Source organism: Aquarana catesbeiana, linkage group LG11 (genome assembly GCF_042186555.1).
Source record: "Aquarana catesbeiana isolate 2022-GZ linkage group LG11, ASM4218655v1, whole genome shotgun sequence".
NCBI classification, from domain to species: domain Eukaryota; kingdom Metazoa; phylum Chordata; class Amphibia; order Anura; family Ranidae; genus Aquarana; species Aquarana catesbeiana.
The window spans coordinates 226763358-226776242 of NC_133334.1; the positions used below are offsets into that span (position 1 = coordinate 226763358).

The 12885-nt window shown below is 43.4% G+C and overlaps 1 protein-coding gene across 1 annotated transcript in view; it reads left to right on the forward strand.

The window, feature by feature from the left end:
- The first annotated feature begins 4272 nt into the window (after positions 1-4272).
- Positions 4273-12885, forward strand: part of SLC38A8 (solute carrier family 38 member 8) — a 115610-nt gene continuing 106997 nt past the window's right edge. Inside the window, exon 1 of the mRNA XM_073605448.1 lies at positions 4273-4461. Within this exon, the coding sequence (XP_073461549.1) occupies positions 4273-4461 (189 nt within the window). The remainder of the gene's footprint in view (positions 4462-12885) is intronic.

The following is a 12885-nucleotide window of genomic DNA, read 5'->3' on the forward strand; positions in this document are numbered from 1 at the left end:
GAGAGAAGAATAAATTAAGGATATGGTACCAGGGGCTGCAGGAGAATGTAAGCAGATGTGCTTGAAGGCTGTTTTCTGGTACAGAAAAGGCGTTATAGAGATTACCCAGTGCCGCAGTTGCAGATAGCGGAGAAATTCCACGAGGGGTCCTCGTGGGTCTCTTGGAGCGAAGCCCACGAGGGGAAGGTGCGAGATCCAAGAAAGTGTCGGACCTGGGAGAAACATTGAGACGCGCGGTTGTTCTAATCCGGAAAGGAACATGGGGTTGTTCAAGAGTGGAAGGAAAGGAGACATAAGCCCCCCAGAATACCACACAGTGTCCCAAAGTTTCAAGCTATGGGCCATCAGAGGGCTGACTGAAGGGGGTCGCAGCTTAGGGGGAAGCCATAGAAGGGAGGAGATAGGGACCGGTGCACAGTTGGGGACTTCCAAAAGAACCCAGAGCGGAATGTCAGATGTTGTCTGAAGCATAGTGAGTAGGGAGATTTGTGCGGCCTGGTAGTATTTTGTGATGTTTGGGACTCCAAGCCCTCCTCTCAACCTGTCGGCATATAAGGTGAGACAGGAAACCCTGGGGTGCTTGTAGGCACAAATAAAAGAAAGAAGCCTACTATGGAGAAGGCGCAAATAGAACGTGGGAACCCAAACCGGCAAAGTCCGGAAAAAATATTAGAGCTTCAGAAGGACGGTCATCTTAACAGCATGGATACGGCAAATCCAAGAAAGGGTGGGGAAACGCCAGGATGTCATGAGTGTTGTGATAGAGCGCAATAAAGGATAAAAATTGACGGAAAAGAGAGAGGAGTAGGAGGGAGTCAGCTTAATGCCTAGATTGGAGGTGCGAGAACAAGGATTCCGGGAGAGAGATATTCAGCGTAGTGGTTTTGTGTGGATTGATTTGGAACCCCAAGATGGTAGCAAAGCGAGTCAAGAGAGATTATAGATTGGGTAGGGAGACTATCGGATTGGTAAAGGTCAAGAGAGCGTCATCTGCAAACATATGTACTTTATGGCACCCCCCCGTGTATGGGATTCCAGTAATTTTGGGGTCAGCTCTAAGGACAATAGTCAACGGTTTCAGGGCAAGAATAAAAAGAATGGGAAAAAGGGGGCAGCCCTGCCATGTTCCTCTGAAGATAGAAAAGGAGGGCGATAAGCAGCCAGCATAGTGGACAGCGGCTGAGGGAGAGGAGTAGAGTGCGACCAGCTAGGTAAGTTTCCAGATTTTTTGGTCCCAGCCAGCCCACTTTTACTATAAACAGGGGGAAGGCTAAGGTCCTGGGGTTCTTGGTTAGTGCTCTTCCTGCTTACAGCTCGTGGCATTGGGAATGCTACTGCTTGCAGTCTGCTAAAGGCACCATAATTTTCAGAGGACATCCCAGCCATGGCGGATACCAAGATGGACTATCACCCTATGGAGGTATACCTGGGCAGCCACACAGCTGTAGTTAGTTTAGGGACAAATACGTTGTTCATATTGAACTGTTATGCTGCAACTCATTCAGTAAAGTTATATTACAGTTATGAGCCTGGTCTGAAGTTATTCATAGGGGTGCATGTGGGATGTGGTGTATCTAAAGAACCAGGGTCTGTATAGCACAGAGGGGTATGGAGGAACACGACTACAAAGGGTTAACTCGGCAAGACAATGAGAAGAAGTGTAGTTGCTAAGTGTAACAAAAGCACAAGTTCCAGACACTAAGCAACCAGTCGTTGGGTGTGGTACCAGGCAAAGGAGACAGGTCCTCTGGTAGCAAGGGGGTCATTAACTGGCTCTCTTCCTAGCGGTCAGTATCCAAAAGCAACTGGATCCAAACCTGCATTATGGAGATCTATGGCCTGGTTTTGAGGTACAAGAAGGAAGGAGTTAATGAGTGCATGCATGAAGTATGTGGGAGTGGGGTAACAAAAGGTACGCTGGAGGACCAGGCATAGGCTCAGCAGTGTTCCTCCTAATGCAAGATCTACTGAAGTCACAGCGTGTATGACACGGGGCAGTACTTTGTCAGAGGAATTCTGAACTTTTACTGCACAAAGTGAAAAGGCTCATCTCTAAGTCAGGGAACTGCCTGGGCTGGGTATTGATGAGTACGCTCCGAGTGAAAGGTACCCCTGAGTAAGCTCAGCCCACACATGGGTTGCAGTTTGGGAACCACTGCTATAGAATGTCACTTTATGCCCCATACACACGAGCGGAATTTCCATCGGAAAAGTTTTGGATGGTTTTTCCAACGGAATTCCGCTCAAGCTTGGCTTGCATACACACAGTCACACAAAAGTTCTCTGAACTTTTGACCGTCAAGAACGCGGTGATGTACAACACTATGACAAGCTGAGAAAAGGAAGTTCAATGCTTCCGAGTACGCGTCGAATTATTTCCAAGCACGCGTGTTTTTTTGCGCGTTGGAATTGCGTACAGACGAACGCATTTTCGGATAGGAACTTTTTCCGACCGAAAAATAGAGAACCTGCTCTCAATCTTTTGCTAGCGGGAATTCAGCTAGCAAAAGTCCGATGGAACATACACACGGTCACAATTTCCGACCAAAAGCCCTCATCGGTGTTTTGCTGGCGCCATTTCCGATCGTATGTACGGGGCATTAATGTTAGATTTTTCACATGACTGCTCTCTCTGCCTGGGCTGGGTATTGATGAGTACGCTCCGAGTGAAAGGTACCCCTGAGTAAGCTCAGCCCACACATGGGTTGCAGTTTGGGAACCACTGCTATAGAATGTCACTTTACCACACCCGCTGGCCTATAGCAAAATAACTGTCGGGCGGTGGTTTAATTGTTGTGACTGGGAATCATATGATGCCCTTCACAGCAAGCCAATTTTGCATGCCCCCGGGGGCGCGTGGCGATTGGTGGTGCGGTGTGTCGCTTGGACACACCGCATCTCCAATCACAGTAAAGAGCCTATGACGTATTTACAATGTAATCAGTGCCCAATCATAGCTGATCATTGCTAAATAGGAAGTGCCGGTTATCGGCATTCCTCTATTCACGCTGACCGCGCTTGAGTAGAGGAGAGCTGATAAGTGGTTCTCCTGACGGGGGGGGGGGCTGTGCTGATAATCAGTGCAGTCCCATCAGCGATGCCTGACAGTGCCCATCAGTGATGCCCAGCAGTGCCCAGCAGTGATGCCTGTCAGTGCCTTCTCATCAGTGCCGCTCATAAGTGCCGCCTATCAGTGCTGCCTATCAGTGAAGGAGAAAAAATACTTATTTACAAAATTTTGTAACAAACTGAAGAAAAAAGTTTTTTTTTCCAAGATTTTTGGTCTTTTTTCATTTGTTTAGCAAAAAATAAAAAACTCAGTGGTGATTAAATAACACCAAAAGAAAGCTCTATTTTTTTGAGACAGATAGAGCTTTCTTTTGGTGTTATTTAATCACCACTGAGTTTTTAATTTTTTGCTAAACAAATGAAAAAAAGACCAAAAATCTTGGAAAAAAAAAAAAATTTCTCTTCACAGGACCGTGTCATATAGTATTAAAATGATAATTCCAGGTGCAGGAAATGTACATGTGTACTGTATACAATGATTACTATGATGGATGAACAGCTCTAAAGATTGAAATTTGTTACCATATTTAGAGAAATAAAAGCTCAAAATCACATGATCACTATTTTATGCCAAATGTTGGAATAGCTACCATGTACATTCAGAAAATATTCCCTAAAATGAGTCAAAGAAAACCGTAATGTGAAAACTGTATAAGTGACATTTTAAATTCCCAGATGAATGTCAGCATATTAGATTTGTCACCATGGCTAGACATTACTGCAAACAGCAGCTAATGATTTCACAGATATCAATTTTAACAGGAATTTGAACAGAAATGAAAATTGGCACAATGAGGAAAATCCCACTTTCTTAAGAGCTAATAGATGTGTTTGCAGAGAGGTCAGCAGCAGCCAGTTCTAATCTCACACACTGTGTTTCAGTATCTCACACCACCCTGTGAGGGGACTAACCCTGGAATCCTGCTAATTAAACTGGCAGCACTTTAATGTTGATTAGCCACAATCCTTACAGTCAGTGATTGGAGAGAGGAGACCCCACTGACTCCTAGAGACAGGACCTGGGGGGGGGGGGGTGTCTGGGGGCGTGCGTCTGTACAGGCTGGTGTGGGAGTTCAGGGGTTAACTCTTGTCAGCCCAAATAACAAAAAGGCCCAGCTGGTAGAAGGGACATCCTCATGCTTGGTGCTCCAGGCTTGCACTGAGCCACTGCACTATATTGGCATCCAGGGACGGGCATTTGGGATGGAGGAATTGGCTAGAGAGAGCATCAGCTTGCTGGCCAAGCCTGGTGGGGAATGTGGACGCCCCAATCTGTCCTCCATGGCAGCTATATTCATTATGTTAAAGTCTGCGCTGGGAGCTGGGCTCCTCAACTTCCCCTGGGCATTCAACAAAGCAGGTGGAACTCACGCCTCTGTTCTGGTGGAACTGGTAAGTAAAGATCTTCTGCACCCAAAACTGACCACACATGTTATTATCTGAATGTACAGCTTAGAACTTTATGAAAAACCATCAAGTGGGCAGACTTTCGTAATATCCAAGGTAATGAAAATTGGATAAGTTTGTCGCCTTCATTATATTCAAGCAGATTCAAAGGCTGGCCACACACTTTACAGTCTGACTGTACAATCTGTTAACTTTAGGACTATAGAGAAGCCATTAGGCGTGTAGACTTTGATAAGATCTAATGTGGTCTTCAACATTTTATTGTGTGAAGCTGTTTTTGGCTTTAATTAAAGGCTGATTATAAAGATGACCACGAACGCCCCAATCTGATTGTACAAGATGTTCAATTTTGAACTATGCAGCAATCAAAGTGCGCAGGATAACATTTTAATAAAAATTAGATGTGCGAATCATGGTTTGATAAGGTGGACACGTTCGCTAGAACCAAGCAAATTGTAAAGTTGGCCACACATGCTGATTGTACAAGTCTGTTAAATCTTGGGCTATGCAGATTCCATAAGCAAAGCAGACTATTTATTAAACCAGTGTGGGTCAAAAAATTGGATGATGTGGGAATTGGTTTGCTAAGAAAATATCCAACTTTTGATTTTTATTTTTTATTTTTTATAATGTATCCAGATTTCTTGAGAATGGTAGATCTATAAAACATTCTATGCATGTGTGCACACACAAACACTATTGTTCCCAATTATTAAAGTTGAAGTGTCAGTGCAATGTTAGAGGAGCAAGCCAAAATACTGTACCTTTTTATAATTGGAAGCAATAGTGGGGGGAATTCAATAATGTTGCTGCCCCACTTTTTTGGCATTAATCCCTCGTGTTTATGCAATGCGCCACATTTATGACACTTGTGATTTTGACAGTGACTCGTGCACCAAATGCAGGTAGTTCTAAAATGTGTCACTTTTAATATTGTGACACAACAAATAAAAAAAACTAAATATCAACAGTTCATATCTTACAAAAGTGGAGCTAATTTCGACCAACTCTCTTTTGGCATACAGAGAGAGAAACTGGTGCAGACAGATTCTGCAAAAGTGTCCCACCTACATTCTAAAAGTGGCGCAGCATAGGCCAAATTCAAGTACAAGTTCTAGACCGGTCCATGAATTTGGTGCATGCTGTGCTACTCTTAGAACTCATGAGAGACTTTTTATAAATCTGTCTGCGCCAGTCTTTATAAATTTCAGAGTATGCTCTTCCCATGCAGATTTGTAGTTATCAATGGAAACCCCTCCCCGCAACATGTAATGCAGCTTAAAAATTAAAAAAAAAAAATCTTGCCATGTAGAGTTTCAGCCCAGGTTCACTTTGATGCTATTTGACATGCCAAATCGGCGGCTAGTGCCATCAATAGCACATCCAAATCGGTGCGACGCTGACTTTGCGGCACCGCACCGATTTCTGTACTACTTTTGCTGGCTTTGGGTGCGATTTCAATAGACATCTGTGCAGGAATCCGCATAGATGTCTTTGAAATTGCCCCTGAAGTCGGACTGACATGCGGTTCTGAACTTGCACGATTTCAATCCCGCAGCAGTGTGAACCTAGGCTTCTTCTCAACTAAAGGCAACTTGTAAGAAACAGATGTACCTCTTACCTTTCCGGTGTACCAGGTCTTTGAACTCAATGGTGCTGCAGATCTCTAGCACAGCCTGCCTTTAGTTTAGAGCTCTGATGAAAGGTTGATTTTGCTTCCTAATGAAAACGCCTGTGCTTCTACCTGGAAATGTGAAAAATGTAACTTGTTCTACTGGCCATACACAAGGAAGGAAGTTGGATAGAAGTTTTAACTAGCTTTCCAGCATAAAAATTATTGAATGGTCAAGTCAACCTACTACCAACAACTGATACATTTCTATGGCAAGGATGTTAGTAGGTTGCCTTGACATGTTCAGTTGTTCCTGCAACTAAAAACAGGTTGACAGTGGTTGTGAAATGGGAAATCTGACACTAGACACTTCCTTGATAGTTGGGTGTCTCTTCTTTTCAGCTGCACCATCTGAGCATTGAACTGATTGGGGATCACTGCGTTCTCTCTCTCTCACAAGTGAGGGGGGAAATTGTTGCCAAAAAAAAAAAACAATGTCATGTCAAAACCCTGTTTAAAATACATTTGTAGTGAAAAATTCTGTAGGCTTCCACTTTTCATCTCTACTTCTGAAAAATGCTGAGTTCCTGCCTGTCATGTGGATGCTTTGGTTTGATGCGTCACTGACCTGGAATGAGAATTGGAATCTGGACACTTTAATGACACTCATGTGCTGCTTGTTTGTTCTGCAGCAGTGAATCAGATGTGTTGTAGCCAGAGACAGGCAGGTAAAAGACTTTATTGGAATGAGGCCTTTAAGAGTAACCAGTATTTCTCTCCTGACAAATGTACTCGTCACCTTAAGGCCAGGTTCACACTGGTATGACAGGACTGTTGCCTTACTTTGCCCCGCAACATCGGTCCTACATCCATCTGACTTGAATAAACACGATAAGATTTTGAGATAGTCTGACTTGTCCTTTGACCAATCAAAACAATCCCAGCGTGACAAATTAATTTTACTGCTGCTGTAATCACCCTGTCAGATGGTTAGGACAAGGATCTAACTTCAATGATATTCAACGGGCTGAAGTAGGACCAAAGTAGTGCAGGAACCTTTTTCAAGGTCGGACCGACTTGCGTAGGACCAGCTAAGACCAATAAATAGAAGACGTTTGGAACCGCCAGGACTCTTCCTAGAGCGGACTGCCCGGCCAAACTGAGCGATCGGGGGAGAAGGGCTTTAGTCAGGGAGGGGACCAATAATCCAATGGGAACTCTGACAGATCTCCAGCGTTTCTCTGTAGAGAGAGGAGAACCTTCCAGAAGAACAACCATCTCCACAGCACTGCACCAATCAGGCCTGTATGGTAGAGTGGCTATACGGAAGCCACTCCTCAGTAAGAGGCACATGATTGCCCTCCTGGAGTTTGCCAAAAGGCACCTGAAGGGACTCTCAGACCATGAGAAACAAAATTCTCTGGTCTGATGAAACAAAGCTTGAACTCTTTGGCCTGAATGGCAAGTGTCATGTCTGGAGAAAACCAGGCACCGCTCACCTGGTCAATACCATCCCCCACAGTGAATCACGACGGTGGCAGCATCATGCTGTGGTAATGTTTTTTAGCGGTAGGAACTGGGAGACTAATCGTGATCAAGGGAAAGATGAATGCAGCAATGTACAGAGACATCCTTGATTGAAAACCTGCTCCAGAGCGCTCTGAACCTCAGACTGGGGCAATGGTTCATCTTCAAACAGGACAACATCCCTAAGCACACAGCCAGGATAACCAAGGAGTGTGTTAGGTTCAACTTTTAAATAAGTTGCTTTAAGTTTATATTGCTTTGTCAAATTATTGCTTCTATAGGAATTAAGACACAGAGTCAGAAATCCGTGTATCAGTTCTTGAGCATAATGGACTGCTGTCTTTACTCTTTCAAAGGCCTTTTATAGGCAATTATACAAACAATAGCATTAGCACAACCCCCACAAAGGGCAAGGGTAAACAACAACAGGAGTCACCTGGGCTACGAACACAAGCTTCAACACCATGGCAATACAGTTACAAGAAAACAAAAGCAGCTTCAACTGAGTTCAACAGCCAAAAGTTACATTCATAACAGATTTACACGTAGGCATTATATTAAGTGAGAACTCTAAATTAAATCCCTGACCTTATCAATTTCCCCCTTTGACATCATCCTCTCCTTCCCCCTGGGTCCTCATGAATAAGTTCTAGTCAGTTTTTCCCCAGAGTCCTTTCCCTGACCGCGAGTTGTCAGAGGGGTATAACCCATCCCCCTAGGTATTACCAACATCTTAAAATTCAAGAAGAGGAGTTTTATAGGAGTAGGGTGATGTCAATACACATTTATCGGTGTTCTTTGCATTTTGCATATGCTAGTTTGGTATTTTAACAAGCAAGGTTCATATACTGGGGAACTTCTGCCACATACCATTCCCTTATTGGTTCCTTCACATAGAGTTAAATCATGGGTTCTGTTTCCTTTATCTACATATTTCCCATATATTTCTGGATACCAAAACTCGTCTTTAATTACTAGTGGCATGACCACTATTTTACACATTTCCATTACATCTGCTACCCGGTATGCTTCGAACCTTCCTACACACCATTTCTCCTCACATTCTATCTTATCCCCTTTTACTTGGAACCATACACCATCGTCAGTTAAACCCTTAAAATATTTCATCCAGGTATGATAATTTCCCAACTGTAGTTCAGTCCTGGCCCTATTTATTTGAATATGATAGGATAAGAGGTTAAAAGAGCACTGTGTGAAATTTACAAACTGTTGACTTTGATTCCACAGCTGGAGCTCTGCTCCTATCGTGTGATTTATTAACCCTCCCAAAAATTGTAATAGGGGTATTTCTTGCAGTTGGGTTTCAAAAGCGGTGGGTAACCATTTGCTTGTAATAGTCAAACTGTCAGCTATGTGTCCCCCTGCATGCTTCCATCTGTTGTTCATTTCTTCTATTTCGACCGAGTTTAAAATTCCCATCCCTGTACCTGTCAGTCCCAATAGTGTGTCGTACCATTCTCGCTTATACCTACACTCCGGTATCGGGGGAAAGGTGATATTGAATTTTATTTTTGTTTTCTGTTGTGATGTTAATACATTTATGCAAGTGTTTGGTACAGGTGTTAATATGGAAAATTCAATTGTTGGCGTTACTTCTTCCTCCATTTGTATGTGAAACCCATAGGTCTGTGCCATCCAGTACCACCCATCAACTCTCTCTTCCCTCCACCAAGATGCACAGAGGAAAGTACTGGATTGATTAACGGTAATATCTGTCAGATTGAACATCCCTTCGGTTATATTCCCTCCTTCTGCCATGACTGTTAATATTTGGTACATTTGTCCTACTACCCGTTCCCGGGCTTGTTTCCATGTCTGTGAAAGGGATATTTTATGACACCTATGGTTCTTACTATTGTTAAAGGGGAAACCCATATTATCATTCCACTGGAAAGTTACAGTTACTTCTGAGAGGGGGTCTGCCTGTATCCATGCTATACCTACATCTACATGAAACGGTCGCCTATGTCCTTCAACAGTATAATTACCCACAGTGTAATCCTTATTTATCTCATATCCTGATACATTTGCCACTTTAGGGTCATCTATGCTCCATTCGAAAGTCATTGTTTCCTCTACTTCAAGTACATTAATACCAGGAGTCCATGCATATATTTGTAAAACAACAAAAAATATGTAAGTAGATATTTCATCATGTTGTTTTCTCGGGTTGTTTCTTGCAATGTGATGCGTGTATGCAGGTAGGTTTTTCCTTCCAGCTTTACTGAGGTGGCTGTGGTCAAGAGTACTTGGTAAGGACCTTCAAACCTGGGTTCCAATGTCTTTCTGGTGTGTTTCTTTACATATACATAATCCCCTGGTAGCAGCGTATGTGTGCCTGTTATTGAATTAGGGTCTGGAAGAGAAGAATACACACTTTTGTGGATCTTAGTTAGACGTTGTTGTAATTGTATCAAATATGCAGTCAAACTATCACATTGCAATTGCATACTCTGTGGAAAGTATAAACCTAATCTAGGTGCATTCCCAAAAAGTATTTCGTATGGGGATAATCCTGTTTTTCCTGTTGGAGTGTACCTTATAGAGAATAAAGCCAGAGGCAGGCATTCTGGCCAAGGCTTGTTTAACTCTTGCATGGCTTTTTGTATTTTTAGCTTTATTGTCCCATTTACTCTCTCCACTGATCCTGAACTCTGTGGGTGGTAAGGGGTGTGAAAACTTTGTTGAACCCCTAACATGGTCATCACATTCTGCATGATTTCTCCTGTAAAGTGTGTCCCCCTATCTGATTCTATGGTTTCAGGAAGACCAAACCTAGGTATTAACTCAGTGATCAGTTTCTTAGCTGTGGCTTTAGCTGTAGCTGATTTTACTGGATAACTTTCGGGCCAACCTGAGAATAAATCGATACACACGAGGAGTTATTCAAAGGGGCCGCTCTTAGGCATTTGTATGTAATCAATTTGCAGTCTCTGGAAGGGGTATTGGGCCCGGACCTGGTGTTTTCGTGGGGTTTTCACTTTCTGTCCTGGGTTATTCAGGAGACAGATTTGGCAGGCTGCACAGTAGTTTCTTGCAGTGCTACTGAATCCAGGGGCGAGCCATCCTTGGTTCACAATCCTATACATGGAATTGGAACTGACGTGTGTGGGTAGGTGAACTGCCGCTGTCATTGCTGGGTACAGAGAGGCAGGTAGGCATATTTTGCCCCCTTCCCTCCATACATTGTCAAGGTCTGGTGCTGCTCCCATCCTGACCCACTTATCTTTCTCGCTCTCCCCTGCTTGCTCCTGTAATTTACTCAGCTGCTGCCATGTTGGTTCTGGGATACTCACCTCTACTGCTGCTAAGGTCTCAGGGCTTCCTTCCCCTAGAGCTGCCTGTTTTGCAGTCAAATCTGCAAATGCATTTCCTTTTGCCTCAATTGTTTTTGCGCTCGTGTGTGCCGCTATCTTCATGATGGCCACTCGTTTAACCTTTTGAAGATTGTTCAGGACTCTCTTAATCCCTTCTCCATGTTTTACAGGTGTACCTGCTGCTGTCAGATAACCTCTAGCCCTCCATATGTGGCCATAATCGTGCGCTACACCATAAGCGTAGGCAGAGTCAGTGTAAATATTCCCTTCTCGTTCTTTTAAGTATTCTAGGGCTTGTTCTAAAGCTTTTAATTCTGCTTCCTGTGCTGACATGTGGGCTGGTAAGGCCTGTGCTTCAATTACCTGCGTATCAGTCACTCCAGCATACCCTGTGTGATATTTACCCTTGTCATCAGCAAACCTACTGCCATCTATGTACAAAGTGTGCTCAGCATTTAAAATCGGTGTATCTGTAACATGTGGGAATCCCATTGTCTCCTGTTGCATGAGCTGAAAACAATCGTGCTCATTTACTTCCTTAAACAAGAGAGTGTCAGTTTCCTCATTTCCTTTCTCACTAGTACTATTAGTACTGTCATTCCCCCTTGCCAAATCTGGTGACTGAAGAGGCAAAAAGGTGGCCAAATTTAAGGTTGTACAGCGCTGAAAAGTGACATTTGAAGGTAAGAGTAAAGTACACTGTAACCTTAATTGCCTAGCCATTGAAATGTGTTTGGGCTGTACCTGAGACAAGATTGCATGTATGTCATGTGTGGTATGCACTACAACTGGATTGTCTAGAACAATCTCTGATGACTTATCTATGATAATTGACACTGCAGCTACCGCCCGTACACAGGACGGTGAACCTCTAGATACTGGATCTAATGCTGCTGAAAAGTAAGCGACTGGTCTTTGTTTTACATGTGCCTGTGTCAGAACACCTGTGGCGTGTCCAGTGATCTCAGCAATGTACAGATTAAATATCTTGGTGTAATCTGGTATACCAATAGCCGGGGCAGAAATCAACAACTTTTTCAAAGTGATAAACGACTCATATGCTACTTCTGTAAGCACATACGGTACAATTTTCAAACAGTCATATAATGGCTGCATCAAAGCGCTAGCATGTGGTATCCACTGTCTACAATATGACACGATACCTAAAAACATACGCAATTGTTTGAAATTCTGTGGGGGTAACATTCCCTTTATCACTTGAACCCTCTCCTCAGTGAGATGTCTCGTACCCTGTGATATACAATGTCCCAAAAAGATAACTTTTCCTGACACACTTGTAACTTTTTCTTATTAACCTTGCAACCTTTTTCTGCCAAAAATCGCAACAAATTAAGGGTGGTGTGCAGGCTTTCAGTCTTTCACTTATCTGTGGAATTAATCCTTCCATAACCTGTCTATTGAAGGCTCGGATTGTGACTGGCAGGGCCAAGTCCATTCCCTCATCTGCCATCATACTTTCCATAGATAAGTAAAATTCCGATACAGTCTGTCCTGGCATTTGCTTCATGGGTGATATGGACCCCCTCTCCTGTTGTTTTGCCTGACAAAAAGCTTCTAATCTAGCAATAAAAGGGGCCCTTGAGTCTATATGTCTGACATGTCCTGCCTCCAGGTTGCCCTCCCCATCAACTTGTCCTGCAGGTCTGTGTGGACCTATTTCTGTCATAAACTGGTTAAACAGGGTCAGAGTCATTTTGTGTCTGCATAGATCCTCCCCATCCTGCCAGGTCGCTTCATGTGTAATCATTAACTGTGTCACAAATCTACAAAAAGCAGCTGGCTTTGCTATAATGCATGTATCAGTGCGTACGGGGGCTACAGTTTCTGAATGAAATTCTTGTACTCCACAAACCTGAAAAAACCCATTCTCTACCCTTAAGTACAGGATATATCTTGTGTGGTTTACGTTCT